This window comes from Chenopodium quinoa, unplaced genomic scaffold (genome assembly GCF_001683475.1).
Source record: "Chenopodium quinoa cultivar QQ74 unplaced genomic scaffold, ASM168347v1, whole genome shotgun sequence".
Lineage (NCBI taxonomy): Eukaryota > Viridiplantae > Streptophyta > Magnoliopsida > Caryophyllales > Amaranthaceae > Chenopodium > Chenopodium quinoa.
The window spans coordinates 6,084,892-6,104,344 of NW_018742263.1; the positions used below are offsets into that span (position 1 = coordinate 6,084,892).

General features: G+C 37.2%; 1 protein-coding gene across 1 annotated transcript; it reads left to right on the plus strand.

Moving 5' to 3' along the window:
* Positions 1-4,924: 4,924 nt before the first annotated feature.
* On the plus strand, positions 4,925-6,073 carry LOC110683056. The gene has a single exon (XM_021859405.1). The coding sequence runs from the start codon at positions 4,925-4,927 to the stop codon at positions 6,071-6,073; it is 1,149 nt and encodes a 382-aa protein (XP_021715097.1).
* The last annotated feature ends 13,380 nt before the right edge of the window (positions 6,074-19,453 follow it).

Consider the following 19,453-nt stretch of genomic DNA (forward strand, 5'->3'; position numbering starts at 1 on the left):
CCAACCCCCTTCCATATCTTTAAGAGTCTACTTTGCATTTTTGTGACCCTTCTATCCATGAGTCTTTGGACTCTTTTAAGGTTATTTCTAGTATATTCATTGAAGGAGTAACAAAACACTATAGCCTTTTGAGAGAGTTCATTAGCAATCTTCATTAGAAAGAGATGAGTTTGAGAGTAACCTTTATCCTTTCACGCATGGTTTGAGACTCTATACTTTGAGCTTGATGAGGAAGTTGTTGTGCATCGGTGTGATAGAGAGGATGATGAGGTTATTTCTCTTGAAGAGTTTTTGTTTGAGGGAGATGTGAGTCATGAGTTTTCTTTTGAGATTTCTATGACTGATTTTCATGCCCTCATAGGTGATGTGAGGCTTTGTGAGACCATTGTTTCTCCTCCCCTTTCTCATGTCCCTTTTTCAAGGAAATTTGACCATATCTCCTATCATCCTATGTTCCTTCTTTAGTTGTAGAGCCTATTGAGGACCCTTTCGTCTTTGATGAGACTCTTCCTTCTCATCCTCCAATTATTAAGGAAATGGGTAATTGTGCCACCCAAAAAGAATTTGAAGAGGTTTTGCTTTTTTATTCTTTATCTTCTTCCTCTCCTTCTTATTTTTCTTCTTATTTTCTTAATTTTTCTTTTGATTTTTTTCTTTATTTTGGCATCTTCCTCCTCACATATGTGCAATAATCTTGTTACACGTTCTTATTTACTAATTTTCATACTTTTTATCTTATGAAATGATTAGTAGTGCATTTGACAAGCTCTTGCGTGCGTAGCAATATTATTTACTATAGCGATCTCGATTGGACGTTAAATAAGCCTTTTTCGGGAAGTAACCCGAGTTTTTATTGCTTTCATTTTACTTTCTTTTTAGATTAGATTTTCTCTCATGGAAATGTTTGTGTGCCCCTTGCTAGGTACATGACTTGATATACTCTTATGCAATGGTTTGGATCAAGAATCAAGGAAGTTTGACGCCTATTTCTGCTAGCACATGGAAACCAAGATTCAATTCAAGAAGAAATTGGCTTTGAAAGGTTAAATTGATTCATTTGCGGGTATTTACACCCACCTATATCTGGTAATATCTTTCCTCGCTCTTCCACTAATGGTTAGTGACTTGGTGGATATATGTTAGTTTGTTGGATTGATTTCTTTCTTTTCCCCTCCCTTGGACTCTTTGGTTTATGTTTGAGCATATTGTCTCATTCAAGCTTGGTGGAGGGTATTCTATCATGTTTGGTGGGATGTTAATTCATTTATGCCGTGCACTTAAGTATATGCATTTCCATATCTTTTCTTTTATTTTAACAATTAATGAGTGTCTTTTATGGCGCTCTTAGGCTAGGTTTTATTTGTAGTTTTATACTCGTTTTTATTCTTTTATGTAGTGTTTTTACATAATAATGTTGGTTTTGCGTGTTTGTGTGTAAGTTTAGAGATATGCATACTTGTAGTGCTTTTCTTGTTATTTTATTCATTTCTTGACTATTTCTCTCGCTTATTCGTTTGATTGACTTGTTTTGTAGGTGTTGAGTTTCCCGAGGTTTTATTACCAAGGAGAAGCTCGAGCGCATACAAGGAGTTTGATGGAGATAAGTTCGGGAATCCAAACATGCAATTGAAGCTACCTCCGCAAGCGCTTTGGCTCGAAGTGTTCAAGTGCTTGTAAGATATAAGAGCTTCCCTTCTCACGAGCATCGCCTTGAGTGCACCAATGATAGGGATGATCGAGAGCGCAGAGGTTAATTGAGTAAGCGAAGAAGGCAGGCCACGAGAACCAAAGCAGGGGTACATGCGCGACATATGTGGTGCATGCGCGTAGACCAAGGTGTGCGCGCGTGCGGCCTGGGTGGTGCGCAAGCACTAGGAGACCCGATCCCTTTCGCTCGATTTTCTATTTATAGCTTTTGACTTTCCTTTTTTTAGGGAGACGACTTATTTTGTACTTGACACTTATTTTTCTAGAAATAGTAGAGAGATAAAGTAGAGAGAGAAGCCAAATATTACTTTATTGTACTTGAATTTGATCTTTGATTTCAATTTGATCCTGGATTTCTTCTTCAATTGATTGAAAACTTGTGAAATTTTTTTTCCTTTCAATTTACTTTTATTGCAATTTCCTTTAATTCTTGAATGTTTGGTTTTAATTTCATTATTTGCTTTAGAATTTTATGAGTGATTGAATTTCTTCTTGATTAAACTTGCAATGAATATGTTTGTGATTGAATTTGTTTTGTTTTTCAATTTCACCATGAATAGTGAGTAGATTAGTTGCTAGGAAGAAAGGGAAGCATGCTTGATTGATGATTTTTCTAGTTGATGATCCTTGATTGATTGAATTGTTGCAATTAAATTGGTTAACATAGTTGTGCATGTGATTACTTAGACTAGGATTAATCAACCTATAACATTTATCTAGATTGCATTACAATTTTCAATATGAACCCTTGATTTGATAATTGCTTTAATTGATTGAATTTTATTGTGATTTTCCTTGATTGTCATTCATAGTGAACCCTTGTTTGGTTTATAGTGGATAGCTTTTGAATTCCATTTATTGCAACTATTGTTTGTCCTTTGTGATGTTTGAATTGATTGAGTGATCCATCAATTAGCATAATCATTGAGCTTACATGTGAAACCTATATCCTTAATGTTTAGTATATTGAATTAATTGAGTATTTTAGCTCTCTTGATACCTTAGTTACAAACCATAACCTTCTTTATTCTTCGAAATAGCTTGACATAGGCTATAGCTTACACCTACTCATTCCTTTAGGTTCGACCCTTGACTTACCATATACTCGTATTAAGTTGGTCGAGTGTTTACCAAATTAGTTTGGCTCTAAGAAAGGGTAGAAAATGACTTACATTTTCCTTGCGTCCAAATGGCGTCGTCGTCGGGGAATGATATTGGTGCTTTGTTATATTTGTTGAGTCTATTTCATCCTTAATTGAAAATAACAAAAATATTTTTCTTTTAGGCTACACTTGTAGCCGTGCTACTAATCATTTCTTTTGAGATTGTATGCATAGAGCACCTGGTCATTCACTAGTGCCATTTGATCCGGAGATTGAGAGGACTATTGCAAGATTAATGGTTGCTAGATGATCTTTAAGTTCTACCACTTCAAGTGAAGAAAAACCAAAACAAGAAGAACAAGTAAGAGTGGGAGAAAATCCAAGGGTGGCATTGAAAAAATTAGGGATTCTTGGTGTTTACAGGTTTGAGAGTGGTATTGCTCCACCTAAAACAGCGGAGAATGATTTTAAAGATATGGCCGACAATGATCACTTTGATAGAGAGGCGAAAATTTAGTGGGTCCAACCATGAAAGCCCACTAAATCATCTCAAGGAGCTCGAAAAATATTGTAATTCTATCAAGGTGAATGGAATTCCCCAAGAATTCATCCGCCTCAAGCTCTTTCCCTTTTCCCTCATACTGCATGCCTTGGAATGGCTAGACAAGGAGGTTAAGCTGAATTCTCTAAGGACATGGGACGAAGTGACCAAGGAGTTTCAATCCCGTTTCTATCCACAGAAGAAAACGGCCGAGGCTAGAGCTTTGATTCAAGGTTTCAAACAAAAGCCTAGTGAGAGCATGTATGAAGCATGGGAGAAATACAAAGAGTATTAAAGGGAATGTCCTCACCATGGAATTCCTACTTACAATATTATTCGAATATTCTATGGAGGCCTTAGTCCTCAAGTAAATCATTTCTAGATGGAGGATCCGGAGGTCCCATCATGAATAAATGGAAGAGGAAGTGGTAGACATAATTGAAGACGTAGTGAGATAATATAGAGATTGGCAAGATGGAGAAAGAGAGTCAACTAGCATGAGTAGATCTTCGGTGTACTCGGTTGATCATCTAAATGCAATAAACAATCTCTCCTCACAAATGACAAACTTGGGGCAGGAAATGTCCTCTATCAAGGCAAAGTTGGAAAGTTCTACCTCCCAAGTCTCGTGTTTTCCCTCCCAATCTAAGGGGAGAGGTATGTCTTCTAATCCTCAACCCTCTCCCTTTTTTAGTAATATACCTATTGCATGCTTGTTTTGTGATGTTTGTGGATCATATGATCATGATGCTTCTAATTGCCCTTATGCATGTATGGATGTTTGTGATGATCAAGATGGAAATTTGAATGAGCATGTGAACTATGTGTTAATTAATAAGGATTCAAGGTTTGAGTATAAAAGAGGTCAATGGAATTGGAATTACAATAACCATGACAATTTTGACAACTACCACCAAGGTGGTGGTAATAGGAACCATGAGAACCAAAACTCCTGAGATAACTATAACAACCAAGGTTATAATGGCCAAAATCAAAACCAAAATTATGGTAATCATAACAAAGGTTATGGTAACCATAATTAAGGTAGAGGTAATTGGAACAATCAAAATAGGGGAAATTTTCAAAATGACTCTTAAAGGGGTCCCACACCCGGATTTGCTTCAAAGACCCAAAATGATAATTCCTATGTTCAATTATTATTTTCTTCCTCTAGGACTAATTTGGAAGAAATCATTGAATATCAAACGAAGTTGTTGAACACTTACATGGCCGTAAGTGACAAGAAATTTAATGAAATGATGACTCATAATAAGATGCTTAAAAACCAAATTTCTCAACTTGCTAATGCTTTGAAAAACCAAGCTTGTCCTTCTTGTTTACTTTCCTATGGCCTAGATCCTAAGAGACCGGTAAAAGCTATTGTTACAAGGAGTGGTAATGTTCTTGAGGAGATCTTGCCTAGGAAGAGTAAGAACAAGGAGTCCACAAACGAGGTTTTGGTAGAATATGAGAGAGATGGTGCATCTTTGAGTGAGGTTGAGATTGAGAAACCTAGTGAGGTGAGAGTGGAGAAAAAATTGTGAAATCCAAGCTTCCTTATCCACATAAATTCATGAGACACAAGTTGGATGAACTATTTGGAAGATTTATTGACATGCTTAAGAAACTTCACCTTTCTCTACCATTTACCGAAGTTGTCACCCAAATGCCCAACTATGCAAAACTCCTCAAAGACAATTTGAGAGGTAGGAGGACTTGTGATGTTGTAGAGACGGTGAACTTGACCAAGAATTGTAGTGCAATTATAATTAACAAGATGCCACCTAAGCAAAAAGACATCGGAAACTTTTCCATCCCTTGTGCCATTTGCAAAATTCAAATCGAGAATGCCTTACATGACTTAGGTGCTAGTGTTATCCTTATGCCATATTCGGTATACCAAAGACTTAAGCTAGGGGAACTCTTACCTTCCAACATCACTTTGGAATTGGCTGATAGGTCAATTAAGTTTCCTAAGGGTAAGGTGGGGGATGTCCTTTTAAGGGTTAGGAAATTTGTTATTCTAGTGGATTTTGTGGTTCTTGAGATGGATGAAGATGATAGCATTCCAATCATTCTAAGGAGACCATTCCTTTCTACTTCGAGTGCTATGATAGATGTGAAGAGTGCTAAAATTTCACTTAAAGTAGGGGATGAGGTTATAGAATTTTACTTGAATGATAGTATGAAGTATCCAAGTTCTTCTTTAGAAGATTGCATGTTGATTGATTCTCTTGATCATGTTGTGTCTTCCATGCTTGAGCAATTGCTCACTTCTAATGATGCTCTTGAGAATGTTTTGTTGAGTAAGGAAAATATAGGTGCTCCTAGAAAGGAGATGGCTTTGTATGAAGGTATGCTCAACGGAGGCCTTGAGGATGTTGAAGAGCAAATGTGTTTGAGCGTTTCTAGCCAAGAAGCGTTCCAAGTGGCTACATCAAAGGAAGGTAAAGGTGTTCCAATGGTTGAGCTCAAACCTCTTCCATCACACCTTAGGTATGAATTCTTGGGACCCAACTCCACTTTTCTCGAGGTTGTTAGCTCTTCTTTGAGTGAAAGCCAAGCTCAAGAGTTGTGTTGTGTTTTGAGAAAGCACCAAGGTTATTTGGGTTATAACATTGATGATCTCAAAGGTATAAGCCCTGCTTTATGTACACATCACATAACCCTTGAGGAGGGTGCTCTACCTTCTATTGAGAGGCAACGAAATCTACATCCCTAAATGGGAGAGGTATTGAAGAAGGAGATCACCAAACTTTTGGATGCGGGAATTATATTCCCCATCTCGAGTTCTAGGTTGGTTTCTCCCATTCATGTCATCCCAAAGAAGGAAGGTATGATCGTCATTGAGAATGAAAAAGCTGAGCTCATTCCGACGAGGACGGTCACGGGATGGAGGATGTGTATAGACTATAGACGTCTAAACACATCTACAAAGAAATATCACTTCCTTCTTTCTTTTATTGATTAAATTATGAGAGATTAACGAGGCACAAGTTCTATTGTTTTCTTGATGGTTATTCGGGATTTTTTCAAATCCCTATCCACCCGGATGACCAAGAGAAAACAACCTTCACTTGTCTATATGAAACATTTGCCTATAGGAGAATGTCGTTTGGCCTTTGTAATGCTCCCGTAACATTTTAAAGATGCATAATGAGTATATTTGGAGATAAGTTGGAGGAGGAGATGGAGGTGTTTATGGACGATTTTTCCGTAGGAGGTGTTTCATTTGAGGCATGCCTTGAAAACCTTGAGAAATGTCTAGCAAGGTGTGAGAAGGTGAACTTGGTTTTTAATTGGGAAAAGTGTCATTTTGTGGTAGAGGAAGGCATAGTCCTAGGCCATAAGATTTCTTACAAGGGGATAGAGGTGGACAAAGCGAAAATTGAGGTTATTGAGAAGCTTCCACCTATGGTCAATGTGAAAGGAGTGAGATCTTTCTTAGGACATGCCGGGTTTTATAGAAGATTTATCAAGGATTTCTCGCTCATTGCAAAGCCCCTCAAAGATGTTCTTTAAAAGGATGATAAGTTTGTATTTGATGATAAGTATTTGGAGGCATTCACTAAGTTGAAGAAGGCTCTAATCTCTAGTCCTATTGTTCAAGCCCCAAGATGGGATTTACCTTTTGAGTTGATGTGCGATTCAAGTGATTCGGCAATTGGAGGTTTCTTGGGTTAAAGAGTAGAAAAGAAGCTCCATGTGATCTATTTTTTGTCCAAGACTCTAAATGGTGCTCAACGGAATTACACCACAATGGAAAAAGAATTTTTGGCTATTGTTCATGCTTTTGAGAAGTTCTGTTGTTATTTGTTGGGGCCAAAGACTCTAAAGTACCTTTTTGCTAAAAAAGAATCCAAGCCTAGGTTGATCTGGTGGGTACTTGAACTTCAAACTTTTTACATTGAGAAGCGAAAAATGTTGTGGCGGACCATCTCTCTCGCCTTGAGGATTCTCAAATTCATGATGATGGTTATCCGATTGAGGATAGGATGCTTGGTGACTTCTTATATGCTATTGAGGCAAAGGAGATCCTATGGTTTGCCGACTTATTGAACTTTTTTGCATGTGGGGAGTTTCCACCTTCCTTTACTAAGAATCAACGAAAGAAGCTCAGGAGAGAGGCAAGACACTATGTGTAGGATGATCCCATCTTATACAAGAGAGGAGTCTTACTTAGGTGTTGTGTTCAAATGAAGAGGTGCCTAGTGTTTTGAAGATGTGCCACACTAATCCTAGCACTAGGTGAAAAATGAAGATTGGCACCGCCTTAAGGACACCGGTTTTTCAAAATTAGTGGGAAAAATATGGGAAAAAAAGCGGAGTTTCAAATGAAGATTGGCACCGCCTTAAGATCTTTTCATCTCTCCTTCTATCCCTTCTCTCCCCTCCGTTCTCTCTTCTCCTTCTTCCTCTTCGATCTCTCATCTCTCCTTCTCTCTCCTTTGTCCTCTCTCCTTCGTTCTCCTCCTTCATCCTCCATAAAATCCCTATTACCCAACCACCATCAAAACCACCGAAACTACCCAACTCCACCGGGGAAAAAAACCCATTACCCACGAAATCACCACCACGCCACCACCACACCAGCAACACCAACATCAACAACACCGATAGATTTACTTCATCAACATCAATTTTCGCTCTTTTTCGCAGTTTTTGGGTTTGATTTTTCGAGGTTAGGGTTTCTGGGTTTAATTGATTTTTTAATTGGTATGTTTAATTGATTTTGGAATTTTCTGGGTTTAATTGATGAGTGTTTATGAGTCTATGGTTCCGGTTAATATTTGATTATTCGAGGGTTTCTTGGTTTATGTTTAATTCGAAATTGCATGAGTATTCTGGTTTTTTTTTTATGTTTTTATTTTTATTTTTTTTCGTGTTTTTTGTGAGTTTTATTAATTTTAATCTTGGTGTTCTGATTTTTGAAATTGTATGAGTGTTCTAGTGAAATAGGATGCGTTTTTTAGGTTTTTTATTTAATTTTGATTTTCTAATTTTTTTCGGGGAATTCTTTGTTTATTTTTGATTTTTTTTATTATTATTTTGATTTTTTTGGGGTATACGATGCGTTTTGTTATTTTGAGTTCTTGAGTTTTATTAATTTTGGTATTATTGCTAAGCTTTTGTGGGCTTTAGCTTTTAAGAAAGATAAGCTTTGGGTCAGATGGGTTGATAGTTATTATGTAAAAGGGAGGAATATCTTCACTATGCCCATTCCTAAGTCCTGTTGTTGGAATCTTAAAAAGATATTTCAGGCCAGAGAGTACCTTTCTGGTATACCTTAGTCTGAGGTTATGGTGAAGAATAAGTTTTCTATTGACAAGATGTATCGAAAGTTGCAGGGGCCTTTTGAGAAAGTTTCCTGGAGAAGAGTTATATGTAATTCCAAAGCTAGCCCTCGTAGTAAGTTCATTCTTTGGCTTGCTGTTCAGAATAGACTTGATACTGCTGATAGATTGAGTGCTTAGGGTGTTGAGTGCTCTGTTAATTGTGTGATGTGCCAAGATGCTGATCTTGAGACTGTTGAGCATCTATTTTTTTATTGCCGTTTTTCAGCTGAGATTTGGAGTGGAGTTCTTCAGGCTATTAGAGTACAGAGAAGCAGTTTGCATTTTACAGAAGAATTGAGATTGGCTATAACGATGAGCAGGAAAAGGACATTCCAAGCTAAGTTATACACAATATGTTTTGCTGAGACTGTGTATCAAGTGTGGCTGCAGAGGAATGCCAAAGTGTTTAAGAGTAATTCAGAAGCAAAAGATACTATTATTAGAAGAATCATGTTTAATGTAGCTTGTAATTGTAATGAAGATATGAGGAGATGGCTAGTGTAGGCTCTTAGTGTTGTCCTGTGCTCAGGATTTGTTTTTTAGGGTGCTGGTGTTTTGTTGGATGGTTTGTACTGTACTGCTCTTGTAGCATGTTCTTTGGTTATTAATAAAACTTTAATTTCCAAAAAAAAATTTGGTGTTTTAATTGATGCAGGTATTAGATTATGACTCCACGAAGAATCAGGATCTTTGTGTCAAAAAAAAAAATCAAGATGTTGATTTTGGAATATTCTTTTAGAAGTTAATATATTTTTTTTTATTTTGATGTTGTAATTTTATTTATTTATTAATTTATTTTTATGTTGTAATTTTATTTTTTGTAATTTTTGTATTGTACAATAACAATTTAATGATAATAATATTTTGGATTATATTTTGGTTGATTTCAATGTTGTGTTTCTTACATTGAATTGTTGGATTATATTTCAAGTGGAAAAAACAAAACCAAAAAAAAAATATTTACATGTACATTGCCACCGGTTAACCGGTGGCATTTATATATAATACCAAAAAACAAATAAAGCTGGAAGGGTTATTGCCACAGCTTAACTGGTGGCAATACTTAATTTTGCCACCGGTTTTGAACCGATGGCTTTTCAATCAAATATTTCCACCCCCCAAATGCCCAGCGGTTTAAAATCGATGACATAGGGGGGTTTTGAACCGATGGGGATTTCCTATTTTCTACTAGTGTAGTGGTGGCCATATGGGTGTTTCTAAACCCACCACTAAGATTCTTCAAAGTGGTTTATGGTGGCCACATCTCTTAAAGAATTCATGGGGTTTTGTTAAGACATGCGACCGTTGTCAACGAGTTGGGAATATCTCCAAACTAAATGAGATGCCTCAACAACCTATACTTGAGTTGGAAGTGTTTGATGTGTGGGGAATTGATTTCATGGGACTGTTTCCTTTGTCCTTTGGAAATCAATATATTCTTGTGGAGATGGATAACGTGTTTAAATAGGTAGAGGCCATTGCTTCCCCAACTAATGACCACAAGGTGGTAATGAAATTGTTCAAGAAGATCATTTTTCCAAGTTTTGGTGTACCTAAGGCGGTGATAAGCGATAATGGTTCTTATTTTATTCACAATGCCTTTCAAAAGATGTTGCAAAAGCATGGAGTTCATCAACAATTGAGCCTTCCATACCATCCTCAAACAAGCGGCCAAGTTGAGGTTTCCAATCGTCGAATCAAGTTAATCCATGAAAAGACGGTTGCTCGAAATAGGAAGGATTGGTGGTATAAGTTGAATGATGCTCTTTGGGCCTATAGAAAGGCTTTCAAGACACCTATAGGTACCACTCCATACCGCCTAGTCTATGGCAAATCATACCGTCTCCCAGTAGAACTTGAACACCGTACTTTGCGGGCAATCAAGAAGATAAACTTTGATTTGGCAAGTGCGGGGGAGAAAAGGTGGTTAGATCTTCATGAGCTAGAAGAGCTTCGACTCGATGCTTACGATTGTGCTAGCATTTACAAAGCTCGTTCCAACGAGACTCATGACAGTCTTATTGAGAATAAAGAGTTTTGTGTTGGTAAAAAAGTTCTTCTCTACAATTCAAAAATGAAGTTGTTTCCCGGGAAGCTGATGTCAAGATGAAGCGGTCCTTATTTGGTTAAAAATGTCTTTCCTAGTGGTGTTGTATAGGTTTTAATGATGTATTCTTCGTCTTCGTTTAAGGTCAATGGCCATCGACTCAAGAAGTATTTCGATGGTGCTTTTGTTGGCCTTATTCATATTTTGCTTCTTCGAAAAATACCCTAATAGGTGAAGAACGTGGAGCTATGACGTTAAACAAGCGTTTCCTGGGAGGCAACCCGGTTTTCTAACCTTTTTCTTTTTATTTTTCTATTCTCTCTATATTTCTTTTATTTTTGAGAACTTTTCTTATTTTTCTTTGTTTACTTGATTTTAGGTACTATGAGATTGGATCGATGATGATTTCCAATAATTTCAGTGTTAATTCAAGGTTTCAAGAGGTTTGGTTAAACTTAGGTGAAGGAGTTTGTTGGGGATACATGCTCTCGTGTTTGAGTTTTTATGAATTTTTACTTATGATCGGGTGATTTTTGAACTATTTTTGTGTTGTATTTAAGCACTCAATCATGACGCTCGTTATCGCCGATGAGAACGCAAGCACGAGAGTATTTTCAAGAGGAAACTTTTCTCTCATATTCTTTGTTTGGTGCGCACACATCATAGGTTGCGCACGCGCACCAAAGGGGTCAGAAATTTAAGCTCATTTTGATGAAAATCGGTCGAATTTTGAACCCCTCATTACCCTCCTAGTGCGCACGCACCATCCTCCCTACGCGCGCGCACCAAGGGGGTCTGAACTTTTGGCCTTATTTTGGTGCGTCTTAAGGCAAAGCAACCCCCCTCATCAGATGCGGCTGGTGCGCACGCATCCCTTTTTCATGCCCCTCTTCTCATAACCCTCCCCTTTTCACTCCATTTTCTCTCCCCCAATTCCCCCTTATTCCACCATTCACTTTTCTCTTTCTAATCCCTTTGCAAGTTCACACAAATACATCTTTTTAATTTAATTTATTCACAAATACGTTAAACCATAAACAAATCTTTTCAAAAACAACAAAAAAATCAGAATTTTTTGAATTGAAATTCGAAAATTTGGGCTAAAATTCAAATTTTGAGGGTTTTATTTTGGTGCTTAGAACTTGACTTTGGGTGTTCTAAATGTTCTATATCTTTCAAATTGTGGAATTTGCAAGTAATTGAAAGCTTCATTGAGGTATAATTTCTCACTTTCTAGTCATCTTCTTCTTCCTTTTTAAAGCTTGAAACCCTTGTTTTTGCTTTCATGGTAGAACTCCATTGTTGTTTTTTTTTTTGCTTGTACTTTCTGTTGAATGATGTTATTGGATGTTAAATTGAAGAATACTTGAATTACCATTGTTGGTCATTTTCTCTCTCATGGGTATTCTTTATGATAGCTTTATTTTTCTGATAATTCAATGTTTTGGGATTAATTTGCTCATAATGATTCATGATATGATCTTTTGTGTTCAATTTTACCTTTAACTCATGACTAGTTGCTTCAAACTTATGTTTCTATATTCATGGCATAGTTCATGTGTGACCATTTCTTGCTTCATTATTGAGTGAATTACATTTGTGCTTGATTTTTGAGCAATTTCTTATGCATATTCTTCAATAATGATAATTGTAAATGAATTGCTCATGAATTGCTTTGCTTCTCGTAGATGGATCTCTCCTCCATCTACAAGAAGCAGGCTAGACCAAGTTCAAGCAAAGCTAGGCACGTTGTTCCACCTCCTCCCGAGGTTGTAGAAACATACGACATTGAATTCTCTAAGGAATTACATCGGTATTGTTTCAAGCAACTATCCAAAAGGAATCTCAAGTCTATAAGACTCTATGATCAAACAACAACCAAGGTACTTGGAATTGATGATGACGTTCGCTACCTAGCCAAAAACCTCAGTTCTTAAGAGTTCTTGGATTTTAGCGCCCCTACCTATGCTAGGGTTACCTTTGAATTTCTATCATCCCTTGAAGTGGTCTGAGAGACAAGTAGTGACTCCTAAAGAACTTTGACCTTTCAACTATTCAGCAACGATCATCGGTTGTCTAAGTCACAACTTTGTTCTTACTACCGGTTTCCATGGGCCATTGCTGAAGACTATATTGTCTATCCGGCCAACGGTAAAATGACAAGTTACAATGGATGTGATGAGCTTCAATGGTGGCGGCGTATCTCCGATGAGGGGAAGTATGAGCCTCAAACTTCTAAGTCCACATTGATTGTTCATCCAACTATGAGGTGCTTTAACCGTTTTCTCACATACACCCTTTGCTTGAAGGATTCTTTTGGATCCATTTCCCGAGAGATGATTAGTTGGCTATGGATAGCCGCCCAAGGGTCGCATGAGATCGATCTTGTAGATTTCGCACAACATTTGATCAATCGATTCTTAGACATTCGTGATGGGCTTAGCCTTTCGGGAAGCATCCAAATAGGAGGGATGATCTCTATCCTCTCTTTTTCCCTCAATGACTCTTATAAGGATTTGTTATGCGAACTCCCTCCTATAGTCGACCCTCGAGAAAGGACACCTTTTGATTTCCTCAGTGTCTACGCCCTTGTAAACAAAAAATTCATTGATTGTACCAAGAGGCGTGATGTTTTCATATGGAAGGTATCCCGAGTGAAGGATTGGTTCTTGATTCCAAGCAAGGAGGCAACTAACCGCAAGATGAAGAAAGACTCTTTGACTTGGAGACCTCCAAAGTGTAATATTGACCCTTCTCTTTGGCGGAAGACTAATCATACAAGAACCGCCTCCAATGATGCTCTCTCAACGAACTTCAAAGCTTTACCCCCGGTTGAACGGGGAAGTAATCCTATCCCTCCTTCTACTTCTACTTCTACATTTGATTTATCTACTATTCATGCTAAGCTAGACTCCATTACTAATGTATTATGTTCCACGCCTTTGGGCCGGGATTCGTCTCTTGGCTATGATTTCCACGCTAATCAAATGTATGATTCTCATGTGAGGAGAGGGGAAATTGACCCTTACATGAACTACCCATACCTCTTGGTCCAACAAGGACAAATCCCTCAATGGGAACCCTTTGACCCTACCGTCGATCCTAGACCTTATTACCCCTACTGGGAGGGTCCTCAAATCCATCCTAGTGCTATCATGGGCACCACCCCGGCCACTTACGATTATAAGCGTCCAGTGGATGTGATTATACATATGATCCCGCTAACCCTATGCCTTTTCCGGACTCTGAGTCTTTCGGTAGGTGGGGTAGGTCGAGCGAGCTGGTCTTAGATTATTGGTCTCACTACTTTGCGCTTGATCGAGTTAGGAGGGAGGGAAGGTTAAGGGGAAAGGCCCCCGTGGAGGTAAGTGAAATAACTATCTTAAGTCATGTTGTGGAGACCAGTGAGGGGAGTTTTCATTCTACCCCTTACCATAGTGCGGAGTGAGACTGCCTATGTGTTATTAGGTTTAAAGGTTGGGGAGTAGTTCATTTTGAGCTTGGGGGTGATTTATGTTGTTTGTGTGCTTCACTGTTTCCCCCCTCGCTTTTGTATTTCACTCTTGGTCTCTTTTGCTTCTGGTATTGATCACTGTGTACCTCGTGGTTCTCTAATGATGATGATGATGTAATTCTGATGATTTATCTGTCCAGTTCTTGGTATTGTTGTTTGATTTGCTGATCATTGTTTGCTATGTATCTCTGTTTCATTATGATTATGATTCCTGATGATGATTGTTTGATGTCTTATTTTCTGACTCTACTTCTATCTAATGATTTTGTTTCCGGGTTTCGTTACTTGACCCTGTTCCTAATGCTGCTATAAATTTCTTTTTCCTTAATTGCATACGTTTTCGTTCTTTTCTTTTGCATTGAAGTTACTAACAATTTTCTTTATATATAGTCTGTTTCTGTCTCACCTTGCTTCGTCGCTTATGCTTTGGATATTGGTGCTTTATTAAGGTTCTCTTTCACTTTGTTTGATGTAGCATAACTTCGACGCCCGGTGAGATCCTTCTAATCTTCTTCCTTTTATTTTCTTTTCTTGAATGCTTAGTTTATGTTTAGATTAGGAGAAGTTGAACGGTTCAAGGATGGTTGCTTTTTAACACCTTAGTGTGTTTGGGAACATTGGCGTTGTGGCCGAATGTTCACTTGTTTATTTATTGGGATTTTTGTGTTAGCTTCCTTCCTTGATGCATTTCTATTTCTCCATTGCTTTTCTATTTTTAATTTTATATCTTTTTAATCATTTTCTATTTTCTTATGGTTTTCCTTTTTCTTATTTTCTTCTACATTCCTTTTTGCATTTTGCTTTCATATGTTTTGATTTAAAACCTTCATGTTCTTTGAAAAAAAATTAAAAAATAAAAAGAAGAAATGTGAGAGAAAAAAAGGAAAAACAAACAAATAAAAAAACTAAAATCATCAAAAAGTTTTGTAAATAAAAATAAAATGTTTTTGAGGCATTGCTTTTCTCCCTTAATAATTTGCTTTTTCTTTGGACTTAGTACCACTTGGGCTTGCACATTGGCTATCATTCTTTCTAAGAACAATGGTTTGCACGGTTTGAGAGTATCTTTGGTTGACTCTAGGATAGAACATGCCAAGGTAGTTGTTTAGAACAATTAGGACCTTGAAACTGGTTTCTTTTATTTTTGAAAACTCGCAATAGTTTCCCTTTGGTGAATTTTAAGCTTTTAGTTAGTTTTTGCCACATCCTTGTGAGGTTTCGTAGTTTTCAAGCCTTCTTCAATTACTTGTATGAGCGGCATGGATCCTTGACTATTGCGGACCTAATATTGAATCTTAACTCATAATTCTCAAACATGAGACTGAACCATCTAGGGAGGACAAATGCATCTTTTTAGGGTGGTAATTTTTCTTTTCTAGGTTAATCTTCTTTATTTTTAGTTCTTGGGTTCACATTTGCCTACTTGCTAACTATTTGAGCCTTTTCTCTTCTTTTCTAGCTACATCTTTAAAACTTTGTGCCTTTTGTTTCTTTTTGTTCCATTTTTGGTTTTTGTGAAGCAAATGATCATGTTCTTGGAGATTGGGTATATGACTTTGGATATTGGTTCTTATTTGTAAGCAAGATTGTGTTTTGTATATCTTGTGAATAAGGGAAAGTGAATAAATGAAAAAGTCGTCCAAAGTTAAAAATGACAAGGACATTCAAATGAAAAGGTGTAAAAGCCGTCCATAGTTAAAAGAGGCGAGGACAATGAATAAAGTGTAAAAATGAAAAATTGAAAAGTTGGAAAAAAGCAAAGCAATTTCATATAGCTTTGGAAAAAAATTGAAAAAAGTGAAACATGAAAAAGTTCAAAAACATTTTGATGTAAACGTTTCTCCCTATTTTAAGCATTGAGGACAATGCTATTTTCAAGCTTAGGGGGAAGTGTCTTACGCTTTTTGTGTATATGATTGTGGTTATAGCTTTGAATAAGCTTGGGGGTGTTAGTTAGTTTTTGTTTGGAGACCACATGGTTTTGGTGTTGAGATTTAGCCAATCTTTGCTTCACAACTTAGGCATACCACCAAATTCTAAATTTTAAGCCTACTGTAAGGAATAATTCAAGCGCTAACCCTAGCTTGAACCCCACTGTGATCATACACTAAAGTACGGTGGCGTCCAAAGGGAAAGAAGATAGAGCAAAAGAGTCGCCAACAAGTTTTAGGAACTTGTAAACCGTTCACGAGGTGAAGGTTACACCCCTTAACGATCCAAGACATCGTCAACTCCAATAGGTCTAGAACCATGACTGGTAGTTCGGGGATGAAGGTACAAATCCAACCTAAAAGAGATTGAACCTGCCCTAATAATAGGCCTCTACTTTATTCTGATCGTATTCATGTGCGCTTTCTGACTAACATGCAATCAATAGGTTTAACCCTAAACATGTTTGTCTATGTTGGTTGAATTTAATGCACAAATAAATCTATTATTGACGATCACTTTAATTATAATCATATTAAACCTAAATAAGATTATTAATTATCTTATATAAGCGTGATTACAAGTACAAATTCCCTTTAAACATGCATAAAATGTGTGATCAAGCAATAAAAATAAATAATCATCAAGCAACATAATAATAATCATCACAATTAATAATAATAATAATAATAAAAATAATCATGTTAAATCATAATAATAGCAAGATCCTAGTCATGATACTAACAAGATTAATAACAAATCCTAGCATGTCACTAAGCAATAAAAATCAAAGCTTTAACCCTAACATGATACTAACAATCATAAATATTAGGAAGAAAATAAAAGGCATCATACTTTTAATCATACTTGATGTTAAAGTTACCCTAGACATGATACTAGGAATCAAAATAACAATCTAAGCATAATTTCTACATAATAACATCAATAAAAACCATTAAAGTACTTACTTGGATGCCACGTACCTCTTTCTAATAACAAAATACACACGTTAGTAACTTCAAGGAAAATAATAAACAAAACAATTAAATTAAATAATTAAAAGAGAGATTTGGGACCAAACCCTCAGAAATTAAACCTTTCACGTCTAGGGCGAAGGCAACTTCAAATATGGCTAGGTGTTTCTAAATCTAATGAATGCGGAATTTTGTATTTGAGAGAAAGCTAGTTTAGAAAAGAGAGAAAGAGAGTAATCAAGAAAATATTGATGAGAGTTGGTGAATGAAAACGGGGGTTTTAGGGAGCTATTTATAGAGAAAATCAGCCAAAAAGATAGAAAATCAAAACAGAGTTCTGACGCGTAAAACAAGGTTAGCGCTAGACGCTGACGTTAGCGCCAGGTGCTAACGCTAGCGCCAGGCGCCAAGCGTAGCGTCAGGCGCTACTGCTGGCGTTTGGCGCTGACTAAGTTTTTGACGCGTTTTCTTAAAATCAGATAGAAATTGCTGTACAGGAGGATAAAATTGTATTTTCCTTAAAAACGTTCTTTTATTTTGATTAAAACTCTAAAAAAGTCAACAAAAGTCAATTTATAAATGCTAATTAAATTAGGAATGAAAAGAACCTTCTAGAAGACTAAAACCATTTCTGATTGCATTAGGAATGATAAATCCATATTAGACCCTCCTCTAAATCATTGGGCCGCATATAAGGCTCAAACCAGGCCCAGTTCAGTAATTTGGCCATAACTTTCTCAATATTCATCGGAATTGGGCTTATAATATATCGTTGGAAAGCTCTTTTCAAGCCCCATCCAACTACACTACTATTAGACCCGTATCATGGACCAACCAAATTGGATTGGATATTTTCTTAAAATAGGTTTTCAAAAACAGAGAGAAGAGAAAAGAAATTAAAACTATCCGCAACACTAAACTTTCCACACTTTCACTTCATTCAATTATGATTCGACGTGAAAGGTACTCATCACCGGGTTTGGTTTTGGGGAGATATAAATTGGTGTCTATAGAAGCCCCCACTTTGACTGAGTTTGGAGAAACGCATGTTTCGAAAACAAAAGTCAAAGTATCGATATGGACGGAGAATGATTCATAACGTTCTGCGATCCTAAATCACTCTTGCAACGCCGATATCTGCAAGCTAGAGAATGCCATCCCGCTTGAAAACCGCTACGCTTGTAACTGCCTCCAATTTCCGCCTTGATAATATTCCATAAACCAGGGAACACTATCGAAGATTGCTTTGCTTGAAACGATCCTCTTCCGCTTTGTGACCATCTTCCACATCTTAGGGAACACGATCGAAGACAACTTCCTTGAAATCACCTTCAGTTGTTTGTGACAACTCTCCACAATCTAGGGAACACTGCCGAAGATATCCTTGCTTGAAGCTATCCTCATTTGTTGCGATAATTTTCCAAAGGAAATTACCAAAGACCTCCGCTTGTCGATCTTTAAAAAGCTCGCTTGAACTTTGCTTCCGCTATGCCTGTACGTTGGCGCTTTTATTGCTTTTAAAACTGTATGTCGGTGCCCTTTGATGAATGAATGAACCAATATGTCAGTGCCTTTTGCGAATGAACCAATATGTCGGTGCCTTTTGCGATGAGCCAATGCTTAGGTTCTTTAAGCTACGTGAGACGATCTTTCATAAGGTCGATCACTTTATGTAATCAAGCCGATTACTAAAAACCGTGTCAAATTGCTTAGTGGGGATAACTGGCGTACAAAGGAACCCAAAACATATTGCATAAGGTTAGAACAACCGTACTGAGTGGCTGAACATTTTGGCGCCGCTGAAACATCGTCAGCGCCACTTATCTGGCTGTAGCGCCAGACTCTGGAGCTAGCACCAGGCGCTAAAGCCTATCGACTGACGCTAAGGTCTGACGCTTAGCGCTAGAGTCCGGTTTTCCTTAAATACCCTTCTCTTCTTCCTTTTCGCTGCTGCTCTTCGCGTTTCTTGCTCGAAAATTCTTTGAACTTCATTTGATCCAATCTTGCTCGTTTCTCAACCAAATTCGCTCAAATTTGTTGCAAATCAAATCTTATTCCATCCATTTTCCGATCTATGTAAGTTTCCTTCAAACTCACACTGATTTTAATGAATTTCTGTGTTTATTTATTCCCGAATTTCTTGAAAATTCGAAATTTAGAATGCTTAATTCTCTTTGTTTGTCAAATTTTATGCCATGAAATTGCTTGATTATGTTTATATATTGCCTTGGGAGTAATTTGAGACTTGTTTGACTCAATTTGGTGAAGAAATGAACAAATCACCATTGTTGAACCTCTTAAG

What these genes read in the sequence shown, in the direction of transcription:
- LOC110683056 (XM_021859405.1), top strand. Translation starts at nt 4,925, where the DNA reads ATGAGACACAAGTTGGATGAACTATTTGGAAGATTTATTGACATGCTT.